Source organism: Meriones unguiculatus, chromosome 7 (assembly GCF_030254825.1).
Source record: "Meriones unguiculatus strain TT.TT164.6M chromosome 7, Bangor_MerUng_6.1, whole genome shotgun sequence".
NCBI lineage: Eukaryota > Metazoa > Chordata > Mammalia > Rodentia > Muridae > Meriones > Meriones unguiculatus.
This window is the reverse complement of record NC_083355.1, coordinates 72160787-72187791: the sequence shown is the minus strand read 5'-3', so window position 1 is coordinate 72187791 and position 27005 is coordinate 72160787. Positions and strand designations below refer to the sequence as shown.

Genomic DNA, 27005 nt, shown 5'->3' with positions numbered 1-27005 from the left:
GTATCCTGGTAGTAATCTATTTTTGGTGTATAGCCCCCAAATGATTTCATGAACAGATGATGCACGAGTCTTCATTTTTATTACAAAAATGATAAGTTTGATCAAAATGAAAGCTTGCTCACAACTTTTACATGAATATTCTAGATACAAAGTCTTCCAAAACATACTTTGATCATTTTTTAAGGGGATTACACTTTCTCATAACTATTCCAAGGCAGAGCATGTAGTAACAGTTCATCTTTCCTGGAGTTAGAGCCAAATTCCAAAGTATAACTGAAACATTAAGACAACCTTAGGCTTTAAGGTTAAAAGTCATTTTCATTTAAAGTTTGTTTTTACAGGAGATAAAATTCTCAATAACCAGCCCTTATTATTTTTTTCCCAAAATCTTTTAACTGACATGATTTGCAGTCAGTTTTTTGTCCCTACACTTAAGGCTACAAATCTCTTGCATGAGCTGCAAAAGAATTCTAGACCATTTAATGCAAAAAAATAAGATAAAAATAAAAAAAAATAGTTCTCCAATAAAAAGTAAACTTTAAAAATGGTAGGAAAGTTTCTATGGTACACTACTAATTGACATTTTCTGCTATTAACCAAACGTTACACAGAAACTGGGAAGACAAATTATCAAATACAAGCTTATACTATGTTTACATCCTTCAAAAAAAAAATAATTCCGCATATCTCATATAACCCATCTGAAGTTTACATTTTCCCATCAGGTTGGAGGTGGAGGATAATACTGTCCATAATTCCAAGGATTCTGATAATTGTACTGAAAAGGTAAAAGTACACATGTCAGCATACAAGACGTACAGCTATGTTCCACATATAAAATTAAATAGGCACTGATGTAATTCCAGCACTAGATCACAAAAGGAAATGCACAATATTATTGCAAAGAATAAGTTACGCAAACTTACCTGATACCAGGCACTGTAATTATATGCAGCTTGATTTGCCTGTAAATCCCCATCAATGATCTGTGCTGATGACATATCTTCTGTATGTGCTTTTTTTTCTTCCGGTTCTTCTGAACTACATAAAAGATGAAAACAGAAACTCAAAATTCTAACATATATGAACTTCCCTAAATGATTACACCACATATATTTGTTTTATTATGTTTTCAACCAGTTTACCTTTATTATCCTAAGAACTCTACCTATCATTGCTGCCATCTAGATTAGCTGAGCAGAACAAAGGGCTAATCCTTGTCCTCAGGACAAACAACAGCCTGCCACTCCAACTTAGAGATTTCAGACTCTTCAAGGTAATGAAACCCTTTCCCAATCTTGCCCTAGAATTTTTGGCCGCCTTATTTTCCACAAATCTATAATGCTCCATTTATACCAGATGACCTCTTGCTGGGAAATTACGTGCTTTATGGCAGAGGTAGCAAACTGGCCTAGGGTCTAGATGTGACCTGTTTTTCATTTGTTCTTGATGTTTAAGAAGACTTATGGTAATGCACATCTTTAAAATCTTCAGAAATCAGACTGCCTATGCAATATTCCTGTTTCTGCATAAACAGTTATAGTGAAGCAGTTACACTGTAAATGAAACAACTTTGCAAAAACAAAATTACTTTGTCTTTTTGGTAGCAACACAACCCTACTAAATTTGCCACCAGATTGCCTTTAACTATCATTGTAACTATAAGGCTTTTCTTAAATGTGCCCCTAACTGTATGGTCATTGGCCCAACTCTACTCAACCTAATTAATGGTTTTCCAACTCTGTCTCATCTCCAGGTTCAATGAATCTATATTTGGGACCTTAGGGAATCCATATTTGGACATAGAAGGCAGCCTTGATACTTGCTTCAGAGAACCACTGATTTTTTTTTTCAAACCATAAAAAGTATACATTATCACAATATAGAGACAACACTCAAAAGTATGTTTTAAAAGGCATTTTCATATTGAAATTTTTCTCTTTAAGTATCCCGTCCTCATTTGTCAAGAAGTTACGTACCCATTTTCAGCTTTCCTTTTTAAAGTATCCTGTTCTTTTAGGAGTGTTTGATGTTCATCATATGCATTCAGAAGCCTAAAAAGGAAGGAAAACAAAAATCCTATGTGATAATTTTGAAAAAAAGATTTAAAGTTATACAGAATGAGAAAACAACTTATATAAATTTCTAAGTGTGCTCTTTGTGTTATCTTTTAAGATTTAAATCTAGCAGGTGTGGTGATGCATACCTATGATCCCAGCACTTAGGAGACAGAAGCAGTGAATCTGAGTTCAAGACCAGCCTGGTCTACAAATCGAATCCAGGACAGGCAGGGCTAAACACAGAAACCCTGTCTTGTAAAACAAAACAACAAAAACAAAAAGAGATTTAAATCTTTGTGCTAATATCCAGACTCTCCATATCTAAATTATGTTTAAGGGCCTACATAGTTAAACAGTATCTTTTCACTAAACTAGTAATTTGTCTGGTTATTACTAACAAATCAAAATGATTTGTTAGCTCATTTAAGCTTGTCAGTTCCAAGTTTACTTCTATAGCAGGAGCTCTAACCTCAAAGGCACAATACAATCAAGACCCTAGTTCTGGCCAGGTATGGCATGCGTGCATGATACACTCAGAAGGCAGATAGACATCTGAATTCAAAGTCAGATTCGGGATACAGTTTAAAAAAAATGAGTAAAACAACCTCTACTGGAGATAAAGGTTCAATGGGTCGGTGGGTAAAAAGCACTTAACTACCATGTACAAGGCCTTGGCTTCCATACTTAAGACTACCTAACACTATTCTAAACGTGTACATGTTACTGTTAATATGTCTATTTCCATCACTGTGTCTTCTTCAACAGAATCCAGTAAGAACTAAATGAGACTAACTCTTCTAGGAAGAATGGCAAATCTATTTTGATTTATACAGATCAATAAATACATTCATAGGACCCGAGAATCATACCATCCAAACTAAAAGCTATCATTTTTTCTGTATATAGAAGACATTGACTATATAGCAAACCGGATAGTTAAGAGCAGAAACTATAAAACTTGTGTGTAATTTTATCCTCATAATAATGACTTGAAAACTTTGGATAGCTGAGTGAGCCTCTCTCCATCTACTAAAACAACAGTCCCAGTACTCATTAAATTGCTATGAAATTTATACTACAAAAATATAAAATACTTAGCATGACTTCTATGTTAAGCTGAAAACATGCACACCATCAAAACATACATACAGACATAAAGGTTAATGTGGTTTCAGTGGAAATCATTCTAAATCAGATCAGATATGCATGCCTATTAGGCACAGGGATATTTTACAGCAACAGATAAAGACTGGAACTTAACCAGTGTTCCATATAGTATTTCTACTTGGAAGATTATCAAATTTAACTTTCAGCCTTTTATGATTCAGTAGGATTGAGGCCAGTAGGCAAGATCTGTGTGACCACAGCTACCTTTTATTCCAACCTGAGATAAAATTCCTACTCCAGATTAGTCCTATCTTAGCTCTGTGCATGTTGCTAAGGCCTGAACTCAGGACCTTGTGCTGAACCTGACATCAACTTCAGCACCACCCCCCCCCAAACCTACCCTCACGTCTCACTATTCAATCTTTATCTCATTTCTCTTTGTATGGCCACATGGTAGGAGAGAACTGCTACAGGTTGTCTTCTGACCATCACCATGCGCACATGTGCATATTCACTCAGAAAAAACATTTAAGACAGAAAAACACTTTTGAAGGAAGGATAAAGCTGACATCGTATTATGCGTACACACATTCACAAAACTGAATTTACCTCCAAATGTATTTGAAGGAACAGGACCTTAAACAAACATTTTTAAATTTAGCAATAGGTCCATAGGTGGTTCAGCACATAAGGCATGTTCTGTCTGGGCAAGGCAAGCCTGACTACCTGAGTCTGATCCCTAGCAACCATTAAAAGGTAGGAGAAAAACCTAAGACGCTGTCTTCTGCATTCCTCACACACATCTTGGAACGTGTGTACCCACTCCCATACATACACATCATAGAAATGTTAAAAAAAAATTAGTACTGTATTAATTAATGCATAGTAACCAAATGTTCATCACAGAATTAACAATACTCATGTTCAATTAAAAGAGATGGGTTTAAGATCTTACTTGTTAACATCTGAACCAAAATCTTCAAGGAATTCCACTTTTCGTTGAGAAAATGTAATTCTCATTTTAATAGGCAATGAACCATGTATGGCTTTGTCAAAACAACTGAGGATATTTTCTTCATTTTGTTTGAGGTCACAACTGTATTCCATTTCAAGTAAATTGAGGTATAACTTTGTGTTCTCCTGAGTAAAAAGCAGTGTCAATTAGTAACATTCATATACTAATTCGAGTAAAGCATAAATATTTAAGATTAAAATATACTGATGTCTGTTTTCAGCATGTATATAATGAAGTGAAACATTCTTTAGGAAACTTTTCCTGTCCTATAGCACTGGGAGCTGTGTACAGCAGACAAATGCTCTATCACTTGGCCACAATCCCTTTGCTTCTTTAGCAATACTGATAAGTTTTGACACCACCCCATTATTCCCCATACTGTTAAATGCTAACCAATTAATGCTCATTATCCTATGTTAGTTAACTGGACTGGGCCCAGCATGAAAATTGAAAATAAAATACAAAGGATAGTCTGCTTTGTTTGTTACTGTTATGCTTTGTCTATAAAGTCTTCTCTCAGGCCCTTTATCCTAGTAACTATTATCAAGTTTGAACAGTTTCTAAACCTTAATTACAAAGAACACAGTATTTACAACTATAACTCAGTAACCATAATTTTCAAAAACTTTAACTAGAACAATGTTAAGAATGGCAACATCAGTTTAGAGGGACTGTTGTCCTCATTTAGTAATACATATATTACTGTATAGACCAAATCTTTCATCATAGTTGCCAAAGTAAAACAGTACTAACTTTTTTATGAAAGATGTTATTTAAAATATGCATACCTTATCTTTTTCAATTGCTTCCAACAGTACCTTTCTGGATTTTGAAAGATTTTTCTGTATTTTGAAAAGATGCCGGGCTAGTTTGATAGCATAAAATGATGACTCATTAGTTGATTTGGCATTCTTTATAGCGTCTTGAAGCAGATGTTCAGCTTCTTCCATATTTCCATGCCGTCGTTCTAAACTTACTCTTCTCAATCGAACCATTGCCAATCCTAGAACACATTCTTCAAATGTACTCAAGATAGTCCTGGCTTCATTGATATTCCCTAAAATAGTAATTAAATACATACACCTTTGTTTAAATTTCCAAAATACTTTACATCAAGCACTGAAAAACATTAGCCTGCAAGCTAAATCTAACAATTTAACAATAAATAGCCGTTACTTATTTTGTACTGTCAAAAGCTACTCTTAGGATATGCCAAGGTTTTAAGGAACCCACATAGCTTTTACAGAGTAATTTGCCAAATTCTTTATATATCCCTCAGTACTTAATTCCTGTAACTCCATCCTTCTATAAAGTGCTAAAACATCAATTAAGGGGCTGGAGGTAAGATTCAGCAGTTAGAAGCACTGGCTGCTATGGCAGAGGACCCAGGGTCACTTCTCAGCACCCACAACCATCTGTTTAGGGCAGTCCCAGAAGTTCCCATGCCCTCTCTTGGTATCTGCAAACACTAAGCATGGTTATGCATGTACACAGAACACCCACTGGTATAAGTAATAACATAAATTCATTGAAAAAAATCAATTGAACATTTCTTACCCTGCTGTTCCTCAAAAGCTGCCCAAAGCATATGTGCCATAGGTTTCTTTGGGAGATGAACAGTACAAGCTCTGCTGAAGACATGCCTCACTCCTTCAATGCTATGGTTTTCCATGTACTTGGCATACTACATACAGAAAAGAGGAAATACTGAATAATTTACAGTTGAACATGTGATTAAATATGTGACAGAACGATAAAATTCTATTTTTAAACCCATTCAGCACCTTTATTGAACCACTAGACTAGTTTCTGTAAGGAAGGACGAAGAGAGGCAACGAGGTTGGCATATGCAGCAGTCAAATCTGGTTGCAAGCAGACCATCTCCTAATGCAACAGATATAGTTATATGAACAACATTCAACAGAAGTACAAAAAAGGTTAGTCACTAGATCAATGTTATAAAATATGCAAGTTAAACACTATATATTTTTCTTACCTTAATCCAAAACTCCTCATAGAGGGCACAAGATATGACACATCTTTCAAAGAGAACCACAACTCTTTCGTGAGTCCCATTTTCAATTTCGAATTCTAAGTATTCTTTCCAGTTTTTCAGTTGTGCCTTTTCCAATGGTTTCACATGAAAATAAGGTCTTTTAATCTGTAAAAATATTATTAGATAACAATAAAAGTAAAACAATGTCAAAATATTTTAAGTATAATAATACAAGTAATTTTAAATTATTTTTCAAAAAATTTTAAAATGCAAGACTAGTTTTGGTGGGGAGCTTAAGACAGGATCCCTACATAGCTCTGGCTGTCCTGCAACTCACAATGTAGACCAGGCTGTTCCCAAACTCTTAAAGAATTATTTTGATTACTAAGGTACACTATTCTGTTTATCACAACTATTTTACAGCCAGCTACAATAGACATATAAATCCACTCATAGGCTAGGCTATGATAGCTACATCAAATCTTAAGACTGGGGATGAGGAAGCTAAGCTGCAGGTGAGTGAGTAGAGTAAGAACTGAAGAGGAAAGGTGAGAAAAACGTTATCAAATTGACTATGATGATGGTAATACATGTCTGTGAACTAATGAATGCATACTTCAAACAGGCAAATAGTTCAACATGGAAAGTATATCTTATAAACGCAGCAAGAAAATAATTAAATTTTATTTACCTATGATAGGTGGATGTTATTTTTAAATAAACACCTAACGTAGCGCAGGCTGGCATACAACCTACTGGGTAACTGAAGATGACTTTTAATTTTTGAAACTTTTATCTCTAGCTTACCAGTGCTGAGATTGTAGGCCCTGGCACCAAACCTGGTCTATATGTGGTGTTGGAATGCATGCTGAGCAAGTGGCTACAAATTAAACTTAATCCCCAACCTTTAGAGCAGCTATTTTATTGTCCTCAAGGTATAACTTAATAAAGTTGGTTTCTCAGTGTATTCAAATTAATCAGGAATCTTGCAGTTGAAACCTAAATGCAGTAAAATCCTAAAACTGGTCATGGAAAACGTTAACTACAACTGAGATGCACACCTGAATAATTACTAATACAAAAAAGAAAAAGAAAAATTAACAATTTGTCACGGCCATAAGAAAAAAAACAGGGTTGAAGAGCTGGCTCAGAGGTTAAGAGCACTGCTTGCTCTTCCAGAGGTCCTGAGTTCAAGTCCCAGCAACCACATGGTGATTCAGGGCCATCAATGATGAGATCTAGTGCCCTCTCCTGGCAGTCAGGTGTACATGCAGGCAGAATATTGTATACAAAATAAATAAATAAATCTTAAAAAGAAAAAAAAAACCTTATTTTTATATTTTGAAGACTTATAAAACAAATACTTACACCTTCTTCAAACGTCCACCTTTTACTAACTTCATGCTCATTGTAATTAAACATTTCTTGATGAATTTCAATGATTCTATGTCTCATGTTTTCTATTTCAGTAATTAGCTTGGAAAAAAAAGAAAAAAGTCTTGTAAGTTACATACTGAAAATTCTCAACAGCAGCAGTATCTTCTACAGATATTTCAGTCTTCAGTAGGGAGAGTTTTCAATTGTTAAATGTCATTGTTTTAAATATACTTTTTTTTAGTTGGTTTGGTTTAGTTTTTGACACAGGGTTTCTGTACATAAAGCCCTGGCTATCCTGTAACTCATTATAGAGACTAGGCTGGCCTGGAACTAACAGAGATCCACTTGACTCTGCCTCCCAAATGCTGTTATTAAAGCTGTATGCCACCACACCCAGCTTTAAATATGATTTATAACAGAACTTACAAAGGCCAATTTCTTAAGTATTTTAAAAATAGAAATAAGATTATAGTCAAAATATTTTTTCTAGGCTAAGTTACTTCCATAGGTGTTTCGTTGTAAAACTTTATCCTTTACATTCATAACTAAATCATATTGATCTAAATGCCTAGACCTTAATACCCTTCCACATATGCTAATTAGTTTTTATCCACTTAACATTTGATTAAGAGGGTTACCTTTGCTGGATCAGTTATATCTTCAATTCCTGATGGAAGGTCATCACCAGGAGGTCCGTCATCACCACTGTGTCCATTTACAGAAGCTAATTCCCTTCTCAGCTGAATGAACTGTTCACCAGTTAAAAGATCTCTAGGCAAGTTATTTTGTACATGTTCTTTAAATCTAAAGGAAGAATTAAAAAATACTTGTCACGATACCTCCTACATATTATTCCTTCCAACAGAGAGAAAAATCCTACCACTTGATAAAATAATTTATATATATTTTCCACTCTGTCTTTGCAGGGGAATGCAAATTCCAACTCTACTATTTCTCTGCTCCCAATCTTAATCTATCTATAAAATAGAACATATTTTTGTAAAACATACCTAATTCATATTAAAACTGTAATGCTACTATGAAATGTCTGCATTATCACTCTACCTACCACTTACTCCTCCATCCATTAATAATCCAATGACACTGGTTTAACTAAGGTCACCAATAACTACACATGCAAAGTTAACTGAGTATTGTTCTTCAGTACAGCCTCTATCTTCAGCACCTGAGGCTGCTAATCATACCTTACTTTATAAATCGTCTTCAATGCGTGGTTTCTGAGGTATCACTTTCTTGGGTTTGATTTCTGTTGATATCTCTTGGGTCTCCATCACTACAGGCCTTAATGCTACATTCCTAAGAATTCTCCTTTATTCTCACACTTTTTATATACTTTCTGGCTAAAGTCATTAAGAGAACTTGAAGTTAGTACACTATCAGTAAAACTCAAAGCTAAAACACAAATCCAGTAGCAACTGGACCTTTGGTACCATCTTCTCTCTTTTGGGGGCTTGGAGGAGTCTTTTGAAGGAGCTTTGGATAAGAAATAGAGGTCCTCTCTCTGGGCTTGCAGGAACAACAGAGAGGCAGATATTCTAGGGATGCAGAATTCTTAGGGGAGAGAGCTAAGGAGCCCCACTGGGTTTAGAGGAGCTCTAAAGAAAGGCAGACTAACTAGGTAGAATGACAGAAAGAGAAAGAGATTTCTAAAGAGCTAACACTTTAGCTGTAGAATCAGGCTTGTAAGTAGGTATTTTGTATGTAGTTCAGAAAATAAAAGTTACCTCCTTGAACTAGGTGTTTACCTCAAAAAAAAAAAAAAAAAAAAAAAAACACAAGGCCAAAACTTTAAAACTGCCGATTACTATAGCCAACTACTAACAGTATGCAGAAGAAAATGTCTTTTTATAAATGAACAATAAACTAGTTTTAAAGTAATATATAAAAACTGAAGCTTTTTTCTTTTGAGATATTGATTCAATAGCTGTCACTAACCTAAAACTCAAAATCTTTGTACTTCCATCATAGATTATAGGCCATATAACCACTACATCCAGCTAACACATTTTCAGGAAGGTGTCATTTCACTATTTTACATAAACACACTACTTTATATCCCTCAGTTTTAATTGGAAACACCAAGTAAGAGTTAAACTATTTTCCATTTTGATTTTAATATGGAATCTCCTATATTATACTTACCTATTTATTTGGCTTGTTTATTTGTTTTTCAAGACAAGGTCTCATTCTGTAGCCCTCTCTGGCTTGGAACTCAGTGATCTGCCTGTCTCTAATTACCCAGTGCTAGGATTAAAGGTATACTACCTAGAACTCACTATATACCTGAGGCTGGCTATGAATGATCTCCCTCTCCCCACCAATTAAGTACTGTTTCACAGTCCTTTTCAGTTATCTTATTATTCATATTCCATAGGATAACAGATCTTATTGATTCTATTTTCTAAATACATCTTTCTGACCTAAATTTTCACCCAAATAAAGGAGTTTTCCAACTTATAGTCATTTCATTCCCTTCCTCTATTGTCACTAGAAATGATTTAAAAAGAAAAGAAAAGAAAACCCAATGACATAAGCAGAATGTTGTGGCAACACAAGCCTTTAATCCCAACATTGCAGAGGGAGAGGTATTCCACTATTGAAAAGGCAGACAGTAGGATTCCTCAGGGCTTGCTGGCCAACCAGCCTAGCAAATGGATGAGCTGCAAGTCAGTGTGAGACCCTATCTCAAAGTAAGGTGAAGAGTGATCAAGGAAAACACAGGAGGCCTGGAAAAGAACACTGGCTGCTTCCTCTTCCAGAGCATGTGTTCAAACCCCAGCATCCTAAGAGTAACTCCAGTTCCATAGACATCAGAAGCACATGTACATAGATTTACAGACAAAATAGTCACATACAAAAAAAAAAACAAAACAACTTCTGAAAGATAGAAAAACATAAGACTTTTAGCCTCTTAACCTCTAAAAAGCACATATACATGTTCCAACCAATATGCAAGTAACTTAATTTAAAAATACAATATTGTTTGGTCTGGTGGTCCATATCTTCAACCCAGCACTTGAGAAGCAGACAAACAGATCTCTGTGAGTTCAAAGCCAGTTTGATCTACAGATAAGGGTCCAGGCCAGGCAGCACTACACAATGAGACCTTGTCTCAAGAAGCAAAACCAAACCAAGCACCAACCAAACAAAATTCTACAGTTCTTGGGCTGAAAAGATGGATTGGCAGTTAAGAACACTTAATGGTCTTGCACAGGACCCAAGTTCATTTCCCAGCACCCTCACGACAACTCACAATTGTCTGTGAATTGAGTTCTAGAGGATCTGACACTTCTTGCCTCTGCAAGCACCATGACTTAGCAGGTCTCAGCACACGGGAGACAGGGGCAGGTGGATTTCTGGGTTCAAGGCCAGCCTGGTCTACAGAGTTAGTTCTAGGACAGCCAGGGCTATGCAGAAAAACTGTCTCAGAAAATAAAATAAAATAAAAATAGCAGGTTTATTAAAAAGATTGAGGGCTAGAAAGATGTCTCACTAGTTAATAGCATACATGCACCATTGTCACAAAACACTAGAGTTCAGTTCCCAGCATCCATGCTGGGTTGCTCACAACCCCCTCTAATTCTGATTCCAAGTGCTTTGACACCATCTTCTGGACTCCACAGACAGACAACTGCACTCATATGCACATACCACCCTCCCAAGCCATAATTAAAAAAAAAAAAAAAAACATACAAAAATACCTGGAAGGACAGAATATAGCTCAGGGTAAATAAAAAGATTTAGAAAATACAGATTAAAAAAACTGGCGACATTGTGCAGGGTATTATCTCATTCACAGAGGATTTTTCTTTCTGTTCCCAGGTAATCATGAAATGAACAGCTTTGGCCACCAAGTGCTTCCCACTAGTATGTTCTGCTTCACCTAAAGCACTGAAATAAGTACCAAGTAATCACGGGCACCTTTAAAATTGATGTTACATGGAAGGCAGAGGAGCTCACAAGCTCCATCTCTAAAGAGCTATTGACAATGGTTTCTGTGGGGAGAGTCAGTTTTCTTTAAGTACAGCTGGTCACTGTAAGGTTGACCACACTCCAGTGGATGGCCTCATACCCATGAGTATATGGATAATATAGTAAGAAAAAAAATCAAAAACAAAAAGCCAAACACACGTATACACTGAATTGGGGGTGGGGGAAGGAGACAAGAAGGGAAGGAGTAATTAAGGTGTAAATATGATCAAAATACAATGTGTGAAACTTTCAAAAATATACAAATTTTAAAAAATGTTATATTAATAAAAATCTAACATTTCCCAAAGAAAGGTCCTTTTTTTTTTTTTTTTTTTTGTGAGAGGGAAATACATTTTATTGTTCTGAGACTTAGTTTCCTTATGCATGAAGCACTAGGCAAGCACTCTACCACTGAGCTAAATCCCCAAACCCGAAATAAAGGTCTTATAAACATAAATGTCACCACATTTTAAACAAGTAAAAACTCGCCTATGAAAATGCTTTGTCTCTGGCCTTCACTTCTACAACATGCATATTTATCAAGCATTTCCAAATACCAAGTGTATGCCCAGCTCATTATATCCTAGAAACATGTCCACCTGTTCTAGTTCATGAATAGACAGGGCAACCAACCAACGTTTCTCTTTTTTCCTTCCTAGTTCCTATTCCAAAACAAGTCTACATAACTTCTTTTTTAAGCACACTGATCTATATTATAACTATCACAAATATTTCATTGAATCTACTTGTGAAATTTAGAATAATATCATTTAAATTTTCAATATACAATATTATTTATAATAATCAACAAAATAGCAAAATACACAAAATAACTTACAAGGTTGAGACTGGAAAATCATGAGTTCAAGGCCAGCTGGGATCACATGAAACACTCTCAAAAGAAAACAACCCCAAACAAAGTACATATGTTACGTACATACAGTATAGATTTAAAAAAACAAAACAAAACAAAACAAAAAACAGCACAGACACAATCTCATACTTATTCAGACTTTCTAGGTTCTAATCAGTGAGATACCTTGTGGCAGGACATTACACAGGGTGGCATAAACCCACAAACAGAGCATTCAGGAAGCAAACGGAAGAGATGGAAGGTCAAGGCACACTGGTGCCACATAAAGAACTCTAGGCCAGCTAGAGCTAAAGCAAGACCTTATCTCAAGAGAAAAAGACAACAAAGCCAAAACCATACATGGAATTCACAGTACAAAGAATTCTTTTAATAGGTAAAATTATTTATAACCAGAAAATCACATTGTAAAATTTAATTGGAATGGTAATAATTTGAACAGTGACAGAGAGACAAAAAGAAGTTAACCCATAAACTGCAATCTTTGCTGTTCTGAGTTATGTTTATGCACATCAGATATGTATATTTTATAAATCATTAAGCTACAAAAAAGAAAAAAATTTTTAAAAAAGCCAGACATGGTAAGGTGTGTGTCTATTATTTCAGATCCTTAAGATGCTGAGGCAGAAAGATTAAAGATTCTAGGCTAGCATGGGAAGCATAGCAATATACTATCTCAAAAAATAAAATAATATAAAAAAAGCACTATCTGTCAAAAACCATATTTAGCCTTACAAATAATCATTCATTAAACTTGATTCCTCATTTCTTCACCTGCTCTGAAGTATCTCACATATAAAATGAAGAATATTTTTCTATATAAAACTAATCAATTATTAAACATTTCATAAGATACAAAGAAAATGCCAAGATTAAGACAAATTTTGATTCTCTAGAAAATTAGTTCCATCTAATAAGATTCTATATAACATTTTAAAATAAATTATAATTCAATACTGAGTATCAATATTGGGAATTAAGCACCTAAATAACCCAAGATATTTCAAAGAAAAGATCTTTCAACATACCTCTGAAAATGATGACTGTACAGCTGTGTTGGAATACCAAGAATACGATCGTATATAGCTGTAACTTCTCTTAGATTTCCCTGTTCACTTTCCCAGTTTATATACATTTCCCACAGTTTGTCAGATCGAAAATCCGTTCCTGCAGCTAGAACAGCATGCTCAAAAGTTCTGAAAAATTAAATTGCTCTTAAGTTATCTTTCCAAAATAAACCACTTTTAAATATTATCCCTAAATTTACAAAGTAATACTGAAATCAAAGCTGTATTTCATTGCTTCCTAGGCAAGCATGGATTAAAAATCATAGCTAAGTTAAAAAACAAAGGAAGATGAGTGTAGTTTATCTTATATATATAATTACAACATAAACTGTACACAAGTCAAAGAGAAACATGTAAAGATTGCTTTCATTGCAGAGAAAAAAAAATTCCTTTTTCCCCCTCCGAGACACTCAAGAGATCTGCCTGCCTCCCTAACTGCTAAGATTACAGGCATGTGCCACTGCATCCAGTTCAAAACTTACAAACTGTACCTCAATTTGAAGAATACATTAGCAAAAATGAGTCTAACATTAGATACTCAAACCGTCATAAGCTAATGAGAAGTATATATAGACTTAAGAACTCTCAAAAGCATCTTTCAATTTTAAGTTTATTATGGAAGCAAGTACTTTACCATATTATCTAATTTCAAGACATCTCTTCAATCACTGGATTTGATATTTAATAAAACTTCAGGACTGGGGAGATGGTCCAGCCAGTTAAGAGTAAGGTAACTACATAAACATTAGGATGGGAGTTCAAACTCCCAGAACCCTTGTAGGTACTATGTGATGGGCATGGCAGCCTGGCCATAATTCCAGCAGTAGGAAAAGAGACACAGGATCGCTACGACAAGCTAGCTAGCTGAAATAACCGATGTAGCAAGCTCTAGGTTCAACTGAAGAGATCCTACTTCAGTGAGTAAAGTATTACTGAATGACTAAGGAAAACACCTGAAGATTCAGTTCTGGAATTCCACATACATACAACCATGTAGATGGTTAAATTCTCTTCACACACAATATGAAAACTAAACCAAAACCAAACAACAAACAAAACCCACCTCTTAAGTACCTTAAAAATTAACCAAGGGCCAGAAAGATAGCCCAGGAAGTCACATGCCAGCAACCCTGAGGACCTGAGTTCAATCCCCAAGACTCATATGGTAGAAGAAAATTAACTCCCACAAGCTCACTGACCTGCAATATTTCATTCTTCCCACATTACAAACATAGACATTTTAAAATGTTACAAAAATTCAAGTTAAAATAGATAGGCTCTTTTACCTAAAACAGACCACACTTCTTAAAATTATCTCACAACTTTAACACAACCAAAAAGTGCTCATTTGGAGAAAACAAAAAATTCAAATTTAATTTTTATATACTATTAAGAACTACAAGTGTTTTTTTTGTTTGTTTACTAAGGAGGGTAACGTAATACATTTTCTGAAAACATTGTAAGAAATTAAGACTTTATAGTTTCCTGGGCACCTGGCAGAGGCATGGAAAGACATGATACACATACATATATGCAAGCAATAATTTATTTACACAAAATAAAAATATAAATATAAAAACAATCTAAAACAGATTAGTGCTCGAGAAACAAAAAAAAAAGCTGTGAGAATTTAATGTACATAAGGAGGCATCAACACAGAAAGACTAGATGGACACTTAACAAACAGAAGGATTAATGTATACAGGACAGGTAAACAGAAAAGTATTAAAAATTAAAAGTACAGGCTGAAAAGATTGCTAGAACAGCACAGCCTGCCCTTCCAGAGAAGCCAGTTTGATTCTCAACACCAAACAGGTGGCTCAATCATCTATAATGCTAACTACAGAGGATCCAACATCCTTTTATGGCCTCCAGACAGCAGGCACACACATGTTGCACAGACACCCATATACATATATATAATAATTTTTTTAAACAAGCTCCAATTAACAAAGCCTGAAACCTAGGAATAAGGTAAAGACATTTCCTAGAACCATGGTGATGAGGAAATCCAAACATTGTAATAGCAGAACTAGATGACAACATTGAGTACAGACTGCAAAAGAGAAACAGCTACAAAAGGGTGAAGGGAAAAAAGGTAAGATTTACAGATTATCAACAGGCCTGTCTGGAAAGCTATACAAAAAGCCTTTATTAGACAAATGAGAAACATGGTTAAGTGAGAAGTTAATCTCAAGGAAAAGAAGGCTATTAAAGCAGACTATGATGAGAAATAACTACAAATTCAAAATGACTAACATACATACACATAATAAATAGATTAACTGAAACCTTTCCCTATAGCTATACTAAGAAAAGCCAAGAAATGAGAAAAACAAGTAGAGGTATGTATTCTTTTTAAAAATAAAACAAATAGATTAATTTCTATCAGTGGTAGAACACCTGCCATAGTGTTCTTGGCCATGGATTCAATCTTAAGCACAAAATTTCATATAATAAAATGATAAACAAGAACAATGACTTATTTTTTATGTGTATGTATGTACATGCACTATATATCTGCCTGGTGCATGCAGAGTCTAGAAAAGGGATTTGGAATGCCTGGAAATGGAGTTATAGATGGTTACAGGCTACCACGCAGAACCTGGGAACCAAATCCAGTTCTTCGGCAAGAGCAGTAAATGCTCTTAACAGCTGAGTCATCTTTCCAACCCTAATATAACCATATTAAAAAAATATATACCATAAGGGAAAATATGTGAAAAGGTCATGAAAAAGTAACTATTTCCATACATCTGTGTGAGTTAAAAACTGATACCATTTTGAAGAACATTTGATAAATGTCTTTGCATTTCACAAAACATATGTTCAGAGACATATTTTGCAACACTGTTTCTTTTAATAAAAGTTTGGTCAAATAAAATATAAAGCTTTAACAGTTTTTTTTCAAGTTAAGATATATATTTGGCAGAAATTAAGCATTCTAATTAAAAAGCGGGCTGAACAGTATGTAAAATTAACAAACACACACACTATATAATATCTGGAGGCACAGACATTAAAACATTAACCACAGGGCTGGAGACATGGCTTAGCAGTTAAAAGCACAGGCTGCTCTTCCAGGACCCAGGTTCAATTCCCAGCACCGACATCAAAGCCCTCAACTGAGAGGACCCAATGGCTTCTTCTGCTCCCCCCCAATCCCCTTAATGAAGAAGCGCTCAGGAGGGGGGCTAGACACAAAGGCAATAATGTAACCACAGCATAAGTAGGGGGGGTGTGGAAAAGAGGAAGACTGAATTTCTTAAGTAATCAAGCATAAGCATTTCATGTACAATTTTTTAAATAGTAAGAATAAAGCAAATAAGTATTAACTTCCAGGTTAGCACTCATGAATACTTCTCTTATGAACATCTGAATACTTATCTAAGTCTAACAAATAAATTATCAAATACTTAACATACCCTCTGATTGTATTGTTTGTCTCAGGATCACCAGGGTCCAATGTTTCTTTTAAGAAGTTTATATAATGTATCCAAAGATCAACACTAAGAGGTATTGCCTGAAGCCCCCGTCGATAAACCTAAGAAGAAAACAATAACTGTACCTCAAATATTTAATTATTTCTTAAAAGAGAGGCAACACTGTGTTATCCGGTGAACCTTAGAAATACTAATTACTGGAATTTTGTTTAAATAATCTACCATTACCATTTGGGTGGAGGTTGGATAGAACATGGCAATGTTCTGATCCCCACGTGCAGAGTCTTGATCTTCAAAGCGCAGCAGTCCCTGCATTCTGACCGGGTTGTGTGGGCAGGCTTTGGGTTACAGACCATAGGGCACAGACCCATTAGAGCATCAATGACAGCGTCTGACCAAAAATGCAATAAGACGTAGCAAATGTGACTAGCAAACCAACTATATTGTTTGGAAAATGAGAAATAAATGTAAGTGAGAGAAAAGCCCTGCCCTACTTGTTAAGCTGCAGTGTAATACAGAGGCTTGCACTGCAAAGCTTGACAAACTGTAGAGGTTTAACGCACCTGCCAACAAAGAGAGAAAATATTAGCTACAAATGCCACAATAGTGACAAATGCAAATAAAATACCCTATAAAAAATGTTTGACCATAAATGGTAGGTACTGCCAGCCAGAAAAAAAGAGTCTGTTTTGTTATTAATTGGCTTACAGTACCTAACAGAGAAAACTGTATTCATTGATTTACGCACCTCATCTGATTGTTTAATGTTGTCATGTCGCTTTTCAAGGTCTGCATACTTTTTCCAGTAACCATAGCAATACGGGTAGTGTATGAAAAATTTGTCAAACGCTTTCCTGGCAGCCATCAAGTGATTCTGATGAAAATAAAAGATAAGTGTTTAAATATCCTAGAAGTTTTTGTCAAACAAAGATAAAGTACTAACTTTGACAAATAACAGAGCAGCTTTTTTTTTTTTTTTTTTTGCCAAGCCTAGGGATCAAACCCAGGCTCTCTCTGATGCCAGGCCAGTGTGCTCTAACTAACTGAACTACATTCCCACAGGCAGGTAACAATTTTCTAGTTTTACATACCCTCACACAAACTTCAGTTATTACACAATATTCAGCACTGTGTCCTCAGACTCCTCACGTGTTATGTAATTTTTCATACTATAATATATGCTTCTAGTATTATTAAATTTAATTTGAAGATTATTTGAGATTAACTTTAATTACAAAACAGAAAGGTTTGAATTGATACTAACGGATTATTCTGTGCCTCTTACATACACCATTTAAATAGTTACTAACCTCCTGTTCAACGTACTGAAGCAAATATACCCAGCCTGTAAAATCCTGAGGATTAGTTTCTACTGTTTTCCAAAACTTTTCAAACTCTGGAGGAAAGTTTCCTTCTGTTTCTGTCACTGGAAGGTCCACAGCATTTGCTATTTCATTTTCTTCTACAGATGCATGCACGCTGGGAGAGCCGTCAGGTGATTGTTCCATCTCCGTAACGTTCATAATCTCAGTACTAAAATCTGGATGTTCTACTACTGCTACCTCTGAAGTGTTGCCTGTGATGACATTATCAGAGTTTCTGAACTCATCCATGTGAGAATTTTGCATAGCTATTTATTTGGTCTTCAGTTAATGATCTGCAGAAACACACACACACACACACAAAAGAGAAACAGTTTCCAAATGCTGTAATGTATTTGTCATGACCAAACATTTTTTCTTGAGATTTGTTTTTTGTTTTTGTTTCAATGTGCCTGCTGGCATGTCATATATACCATGTGCATGCCTAGTCCCCAAGGTCAGAAGCTAATGCTGGACCCTCTAGAAATGGAATTACAAATGGTTGTGAGCCACCAAGTTGGGGCCAGGAATTGAACCTGGATCTTCTGTGAGAGCAGCAAGTGCTCTCAAACAGTGGCCCATCTCTCCAGCTCCACACTTTATTTAAAGCCCTCTCTGCCTACTAAAAACACAGACAGGAAAATTAGTACATTTTACTGATTTATCTGTCTACAAATAACAGAAAATCTGATAATAAAACTATCAGTCTTCCTGTCTTAGTCTTCTAAATACCTGGAATTACACGCACCTGGCACAAGGCCCAATCTTTTGATTTTGTAACTAACATACCATTAATATCTACAAAGATGATAATACTACAGAACTCGAAGTCAAGACCTCCCCAAATTTAAGTCACACAATGTTTCGAGTAAGTCTACTGCACTCCTAGCTATCCCCAAACACAAATGGTCCATAGTCTGGACATATATAGATGAAATTTATTTGCTTATGCAATACGAAGCTGGCAAAATGTTCTCAACCTGTGGATTGCAACCCCTTTGGGGAGGTCAAATGACCTTTTCACAAGGATCGCCTATCAGAAAACAGATATTTATATTAAGATTCCTTTACAGTAGCAAAAGTACAGTTATGAAATAACAAAAATAATTTTATGGTTGGGTGTCACCACAGCATGAAGAACTGTATTAAATGGTCACAGAATTAGCAAGGCTGAGATTCACTGTTAAAAGCTTTCAATTGTCATTTTATTTTCTTGGCTAATCCCTATTGACTACTTCACAGAAGTTGCTTAAAGAAATGTTCAAATTCAACCAGGAAGAAAATGAATGGCAGATGTACATTAGTTAATACTGTCCTTTTTAAATCAGAAAAGCAAAAACTTCCCAGAACTCTACAGTATTTACAGCCTAATCCCTTAAATGGAATTAGGTACACTGCTGCTTTGAGTAAACTGAATATTTTATTAGTAAATAACGAGAAATAGTGGATAGGCAACTCTTGTCCATCAGAGATGACACAATTCCCCAAGAGATACTGAGCATAACCCCAAATCTATGTATTTTTTCCTTTGATCCAAAAGTCCTAGTCAGTATTTGGCTGAATTTTTCCACATTATTTTTCCACAGGCATGTTTGTGCATGAAGGTATGTAGGTGCACCATATGTGTGCAGACACCTGACACCAGAGGGAGCACTGACTATCCTGGAATTTTGGTTTCAGTGAGCCGTGAGCCACTTAACATGAGTGTTAGGAACCAAATTTGTTTCCTTTACAGGAGCAGCAAACACTCTTAATCATCTTTCCAACCCACATGAGTTATTTTTTCTTCCCTTGAATTGTTTATAGAAAATAGTTAAAGTACAATTTGATTAGCCCTACTCTAGACTCCAGGATCACGGGGGTGTGAACAATCTCTTTAAACATCTTATTTGTTGAGTTTTGTGGGGGCACTAAAACATAACACTTTTTCTATAAATTACAGCAAAACCTAGATTTCTACAAAAGCTAGAAAAAAATTTAAAAAAGTAGCAACAACTGCCATTTTCTCTAAAATAAAAAAATTGTATCATTTCTCCCCTAATTCTGTTAAGTAATTGCAGATAAACCAAAACAACACATCATTCATACCAGTTTTGTTGGGGGGGAAAAAGTCTATCAACTAGTGTGATTTTCAGGCTTTTTATTTTTACTGTGGGGGGAACGAGTTGTGCCCATGTAAGCGCAGGTGCCAACAGACTCCAGAAGAGGACATCAGATTCCTTGAAGCTGGAGCTACAGGTGGTTCTGAGTCACCCAACTTGGGTACTGGAAACTGAACCATGGTCCCCAGGAGGAACTCTCTTCAGTCCCCTAAGTTGTTCCAATATTCTCTCTAATGTGTTACTTAACTACTATCAAACACTTTACTCTCAACCACCAGTAACTTTCATCTAAAACAAAGCAGCAAATGGTACAAAACACCTTTTAAGGACAAACAAGTAACCCAGTACTCTGGCACTCCGGAATAAAGACCATACATTCAAAGCTAGCCTAAGAAATATAAGATAGTCACTTTCTTAAAACACACACACACACACACACACACACACACACACACACACCAACAAAGTAAAAGAACCTACAAAACAGAAGAAAATATTACCTGTCCTATATCTAATAAGGGATTGATAGTTAATACAACTCAACAACAAATTATTACAACCCAATTTAGAAACAGAAGATTTTTTTTAAGATTTTCATTTATTTATTCATATGTATTTACCCAACAGTTCATCAGTGTGGAGGTCAGAGGACAACTTTTGGAAGCTGCTTCTCTCTTTCCACCACATGGGTTCTGAGAACTAAATTCAAGTTATCTGGCTTAGTACCATCTGTCTTTTCCCTTTTGAACCATTTCACTGGCCCAAGAATTTTGTTTTGTTTTGTTTTGTTTTGTTTTTTGAGACAGGGTTTTTCTGTGTATCTCTAAGCTATCCTGTAGTCCAGGCTGACCTCAAACTCACAATCATTCCTGCCTCTGTCTTCTGAGTGCTGGGATTAATGCAGGATTAAAGGTGTGAACCACCACTGCCTGGCAGTCCAAGAATTTTAATATAAGCACAAGCAAAGCAATCTTCATTCTGGAAGCAATGAACACAAATGGCGATAATCTCACTGTTAATTCCCTACTTTAACAGCTGTTTTGAGACACCATCTCCTTGAAGCCAAGGCTGGATTCAACACATGCTCCTCCTCCCTTGAACTGGCGAGTACTACTATCACTGGCATACACTCTCATGCCTATGTATTTTCACTTCACCTTTCTATGAAAGCTGAAGTACATTACCATTATTTATTTCCATGTGTTCTCCTAATGTATTGAGACCATAAATGAACAAGTATGATTTCTTCTATCTGCAATCTCTTGGTCACAGTGGATACAGAAGTATCTAAGCTTCTATTAAGGCCAAACCTAGGTAATTTCTCCTACTTATATTCTCAAGAATTTTGCTTTCTAATGTGCACACAAACACACAGAGTTTTGCTTTCCCAATTATCTATTTAGCTTCTTTTAAGAGCATTCATAGCCGGGCAGTGGTGGCACATGCCTTTAATCCCAGCACTGGGGAGGCAGAGGCAGGCTGATGGCTGTGAGTTCAAGACGCAACCTGGTCTAGAGAGTGAGTTCCAAAACAGCCAGAGTAACACAGAGAAACCCTGTCTTGAAAAACCAAAACCAAAAAAATAAACAAATGTGTACTGGCTCACTTCCATTAAGCATTTGTGTGTGTGACTTCCTGAACAAATGCTTTGTTAAACGCCACTTTCCTGTTTTTAATGATGGAAATAGTCTTTATTAACATTAAATAACTTTTTAAGTTTATATTATATAAAGATCCAGGATTCAACCCCATGCTAACACAAAACTTTTGCCCCACAATCCCTCACTGCTTTCAAATTATTAACAGCCTATTCATTCTTCTGGGACAATTTAATCACTTCCTAAAAAAATTCCTGTACTCTCCAAATTAGTATTCTAAGCAGTATTCTGTTCTGTTCTTTTGAGCATAAATTTGTTCAATGTTGAAGTTCCCTAAAAGATTACAAATGTCATTTTTTTTTCCCTTTGAGACAAGGTTTCACTGTATATTGCTGGCTAGCCTGGAACTCACTACGTAAACCAGCTGGCCTCAAATTTGGATACCCTTGCCTCAGCTTCCCTAGAGCTAAAGGTATGTACACCACACACAACTAAAATTACAAATTTTTAAAGGTTAAGAGTAAGGTCTGCCAAAATATAACTGTCTAGAGGCCCAGTATACACAAATTCACTGAATGATAAATAATGACAGAGTCCTTAGTCACCAATAATAAAACAAAGCATGCCACTCTGATAATATTAGAGGCCAACAGAACTGAATAAATACCAGTCTCATTATTTAACTTTGTAATAATTAATTACTTAATCAAACTTCACCTACAAAACAATCATACAATTTTTATACCTTGCCATAAAAATTATCTCCCTTTCTGGTTTACAGAGATAGCTCAGCAGCTAAGAGCGCTTGCTGTTCTTCAAAAGGATCAATGTTTTACTTCTCAGTGCCCATGCTGAGTGGCTCAAAACCACCTAACTGCAGCTTTAGGAGTTGCTATCCTCTTCTGGCCTCCGAGATCAACCAAGTACACAAATATACTGAAACACACTCACATAATAATAATATGAAAATCTTTTAAAATTATTTTCTTGGGCTGGAGAGATGGCTCAGCAGTTAAGAGCAATGGCTACTCTTCCAGAGAATATGAATTTGGTTCCCAGGACTGACATGGTGGCTTACAACCACCCGTTAACTCCAGCTCCAAGGCACCTAACACCCTCTTCTGATTCTGCAGGCACTACACAGTTGTGGTGAAGCAAAAGAAACATGCAAGTAAAAGAATTTATGTGGAAGGGGAGGAGGACTTCCCCTATCTGTGGACTTGGAGAGGGGCATAGGAGGAGATGAGGGAGAAAGGATAGAAAGGGGAAGAAGGAGGGGGCTACAGCTGGGATCAAAGTGAATAAACTGTAATTAATATAAAAATAAAAATTCAATTAAAAAAGCATTTATGCACATAAAATAATTTTAAAAATTATCTCTTCACATACATTGCTATTATAATAATTACCATCTCTCCTATACATCAGTGTTTTTTCAAACTAAAGACTGTTTCAAACTAGCCTCTGATTTTTTAAAATAGAAAATCAAAACCAGAAAACATCCAGGTCAGGCAGATAAGGCATCACAAGCCTCCAATCTCAGCCTTTGGGAAGCAGCTAGGAAGAGCAAGAGCTCTACACTGGGCTATACAGGAAGGCCCTGACTGAAAACTATAATCAACTGTAATCTCAGCCCAGGAAGACTGGACTGGGTAACATAAATGTCAGCCAGATTGAGCTATAGAGAAGACACTGTACTGGGGTTAGAGAGATAGCTCAGTTGTTTAGCATCTACTGTTCTCACAGCGGGCTATTCATAACTGTCTGCAACTCTATCTCAGGGGTATCCCACACTGGCCTCCATACCATCTCCACTGACATGAACATATCACCATACAGACACATACACTGGATATGGGAAGGAGAGAGGGAGGGAAGGAAGGAGGGAGGGAGGGAAGGAAGGAAGGCAGGTGAAAGAGAGAAAAAAGAAAAAAAGACAGAAAAAAAAAGAGTATACACACATATTAAGGGCATATGCTGAAATATATACACAATTCAATTCATATATATACATTCCATTTTGGGTGCAGTTAAAAAAATTAAAACACTTCAATGTCATACTACTGATAGATAAGTAATCTTACTACATTATTAATAACGTAACATTCTGAACATATGGATTATGCAATATGCTTCCTTAACACCATTTCAGGAGCTCATCACACTTTTCCTGCGTGAGTCTTGGCAATATACTTATTCCTCAGACTAACAAAACTTTTCCTTTTCACAACTCACCACACTAGCAGATACTTTCTTACACTATGACATTTTCCTATAAAATTATAATAGGGATGGTAGACTCAAATATGTGAGGTAAAAAACTCAGTATGTATCACGTGGCAACAATTCCTCTATACTGAAAATTAAGATTTATTTTATTTGGGGCCTATTAAACACTTGCATAATAATCAGTATGCTATTTTAACAATTAAAAGGAACTTTGGATAGTGACTTAAATGATGCAAACATGGTGCATTTGACCTACTACTTTTCTTCTGATGCTTTACACGCCTCCTATGGCCATGGAGGCACATAAAACACTATCATTGACTGTTACCATAAACCAGGTAAGTAATATATATACACTGAAGTCATTAGTTAGCTAGCTAGCTGGCTTTACAATCCACAAATTACTCCATGTCTCAGCCACAGATGAGTCATCTAAATACCTAAGCTGCAAGAAGAAAAGGGGGGTTATTATAACAAGTGGTTTTGGCAACCGGTTTTTAGAGACTAAGTAGGATGTTCAGACAGATCTTGTTTCCTCATTTTAAACAATTACGTCCCAGAAACTATGTATTTACAATGTCTGCATAGTCCTCAGAGCCTACATCTTACACCGAATATTAACATACAACATATGATTGTGCTCTTTGAAAATAACACAAACTCAAATTTTACAAAATATTTTTTCTCAATTCAGCTATAAGATACAAACAGCACTAAGCACTGGTCTTAAAAAAAAAATTCTGGGTCCTGCGAAGAGATAGCTCAACAGGTAAAGGCACTGGCAGCAAAGCCTCTGAGGAGAAAAGTGGAAAGTTCCGTATTTTTAACTATAGAATAAGATTTTAAACATTAGAGGGGTAAGGGATTTAACAGCTGTTGCTAATTTTTCTCAGAAGACCTAAAGGACTGCCCCAAGTCCCAACCTTAGCTTCATTATTTTCTTGTACGTCCCTACCGTCACCCTTTCTAGCAGCTTAAAATTTTAAAGTATTTCTGAATACATGAGATCAGTTCTCTAGTGTAAGTTCTTGAACAGATGACCATATCAACAGCAAACCTAAAAGGGACATCTGAATCCGCTTTATGCGACATAGATTCACTGCATCATCACTAATACCTTAAACTGAGCTTCGAGTAGCAAATACTAACTTAAAGACAGTACGGATGATCACGAAAGGTGAAAATCCATATAAGTAAATTGTTTTAAAAAGGTTCTACTAGGCTCTTCCACGTGTCCGTCCCCCCAGCCCCCCAAATGCTTGCCTACGCCATCAGTTTTGCAGTGGCCAATGTTGTGGCCCTCAGAGCCCCTCCATTTCCCGTCGTCCCAGCCACGCCGGTTCCCGGCTGCAGGGAAGCAGGGAATTCAGCCTCAACCCTCAGCGGGTTCGCAAATCCAGACGGGGGCACTCCCCTCGCCCTCCGCGCCGCAGCCCTCTCCGCGCAGCCCCGTGGCGGCCCCCGGCCCCGGCCTTCCCAACAGGTGGGACCAGGCGGAGAGCGCAGCCCGGCGCCGGGCCTAGGGCCGGACGGGCGGGCAAGGCCGCGGCGCGGTGCCGCCGGGCGGAGCAGGCCCTCCCCGTCCCGGCGCCTCCCCGCCGCCCGCTCCGGGGCGCCCGCACCGGCTACCTCACGATGGACGGCGCTCGATGCCATGAGCCGAAGCCTGGGCTAAGCTCGCCAAGGACAGGCCTCCCAACGCCTCCGTCGACGCAGCTACCTCAGCCGCCACCACCAGCGCCGCCGCCGCCTCTTCGCGGGTAACTGGGGTAACTGCGCATGCTCCGGTGGCTCCAAATGCGCGGCGGTCACGTGGTGCAGGGAGCCTAGGCCCCGCCCTCTGCTAGTCGTGCACTTCGCGGTCTGGCTTTCCAAATCCCAATGGCGGTAGTTAGGCTGCTCATCTCCAGCCTCCCAGAAAACATCTTAAATATCGTTATTCCTCTCCTAACTTCCCAAACTTTATAAAGCTTTATCAGGAAATGGCCAGAAATTCAGACTAAAACTTTCAAACCTCAAGACTCCACGGGCTGATTCAAGTATTCTGAGTGTGGTAATCTCAGGGACTTGAGAGTTCAAAGCTCTGAGGGATGCATGCAGAAGCTTTCCTCTGTCCGGAGAGTCAGCTTTGTGCTGACCATCTTGGCAGGCCTCTTCAATTGTATACACCCTAGTCCCTACCTTTAAACAGCCTTTTAAAATCCAGTCTTCTCTCTAAGACTGTAACAATTGAGTGAGCAAAATTTGCTTAGCACTCAGCAGTCTCCTGTCTGGGGGTTAATTAAATCACAACTAGGTTTTAGCACTTCCCTCTAGAATCAGTCTCTAGTTTTTTTTTGTTGTTGTTTTTTAAAGACGGTTGTAGTCGTCTTAGCTTAACTGCTTCTCTGCTCCTAAATAACCAACTCCTTCCCACACTGGGCATTTCATTTCCATTGAATGGTCATACCTTTCCCTTTGGGTCTTCATTGGTAATTTTGGGTTCTCTAACGATCGGCAGCTTTTAAATGTATTCCATCTGAAGGGGCAGGCAGGAGAGGGCGATCGGCAGCTTTTAAATGTATTCCATCTGAAGGGGCAGGCAGGAGAGGGCACTTTTTTAAGATGTGTTTATTTTTATGTGTCTGTTTGCCTGAATGTGTATGTACTTGGACCAAATGCTTGCAGTTCCTAGAAGAGGGCAGTCTGTAATAATCATACCAACTTTCTCATTGATTGCCTTCCCCAAACTCCCCATAATTCACTGCTCTACAGCCCTTACATATTCCTTGTGATTTGCCTAAAAT

The 27005-nt window shown here is 36.9% G+C and overlaps 1 protein-coding gene and 1 non-coding gene across 6 annotated transcripts; both read right to left on the bottom strand.

The window, feature by feature from the left end:
* Positions 1 to 60: 60 nt before the first annotated feature.
* Prpf39 (pre-mRNA processing factor 39) lies at positions 61 to 25991 on the bottom strand. 5 transcript variants are annotated; one of them, XM_021657220.2, is made up of 14 exons: positions 25849 to 25991; positions 18240 to 18586; positions 17678 to 17803; positions 16912 to 17030; positions 13448 to 13615; positions 8194 to 8359; positions 7547 to 7654; positions 6179 to 6343; positions 5740 to 5866; positions 4971 to 5239; positions 4123 to 4307; positions 1980 to 2054; positions 927 to 1041; positions 61 to 778 (listed from the first exon to the last, which is right to left on the bottom strand). In XM_021657220.2, exons 2-14 carry the CDS (start codon positions 18555 to 18557, stop codon positions 722 to 724), a joined length of 1998 nt encoding a protein of 665 aa, XP_021512895.1. In that variant the 5' UTR covers positions 18558 to 18586; positions 25849 to 25991; the 3' UTR covers positions 61 to 721. The 5 variants fall into 5 exon arrangements, with proteins under 5 accessions (XP_021512895.1, XP_021512889.1, XP_060243549.1 ...); XM_021657214.2 differs by lacking the exons at positions 18240 to 18586; positions 25849 to 25991 and adding exons at positions 17158 to 17320; positions 17424 to 17492 and having other exon boundaries at positions 17678 to 17805; XM_060387566.1 differs by lacking the exon at positions 25849 to 25991 and having other exon boundaries at positions 17158 to 17803; positions 18240 to 18262.
* On the bottom strand, positions 4832 to 4917 carry LOC132655691 (small nucleolar RNA SNORD127). Its single transcript, XR_009593476.1, has one exon. It is a non-coding gene; the product is annotated as a small nucleolar RNA SNORD127 (small nucleolar RNA).
* Positions 25992 to 27005: the final 1014 nt, after the last annotated feature.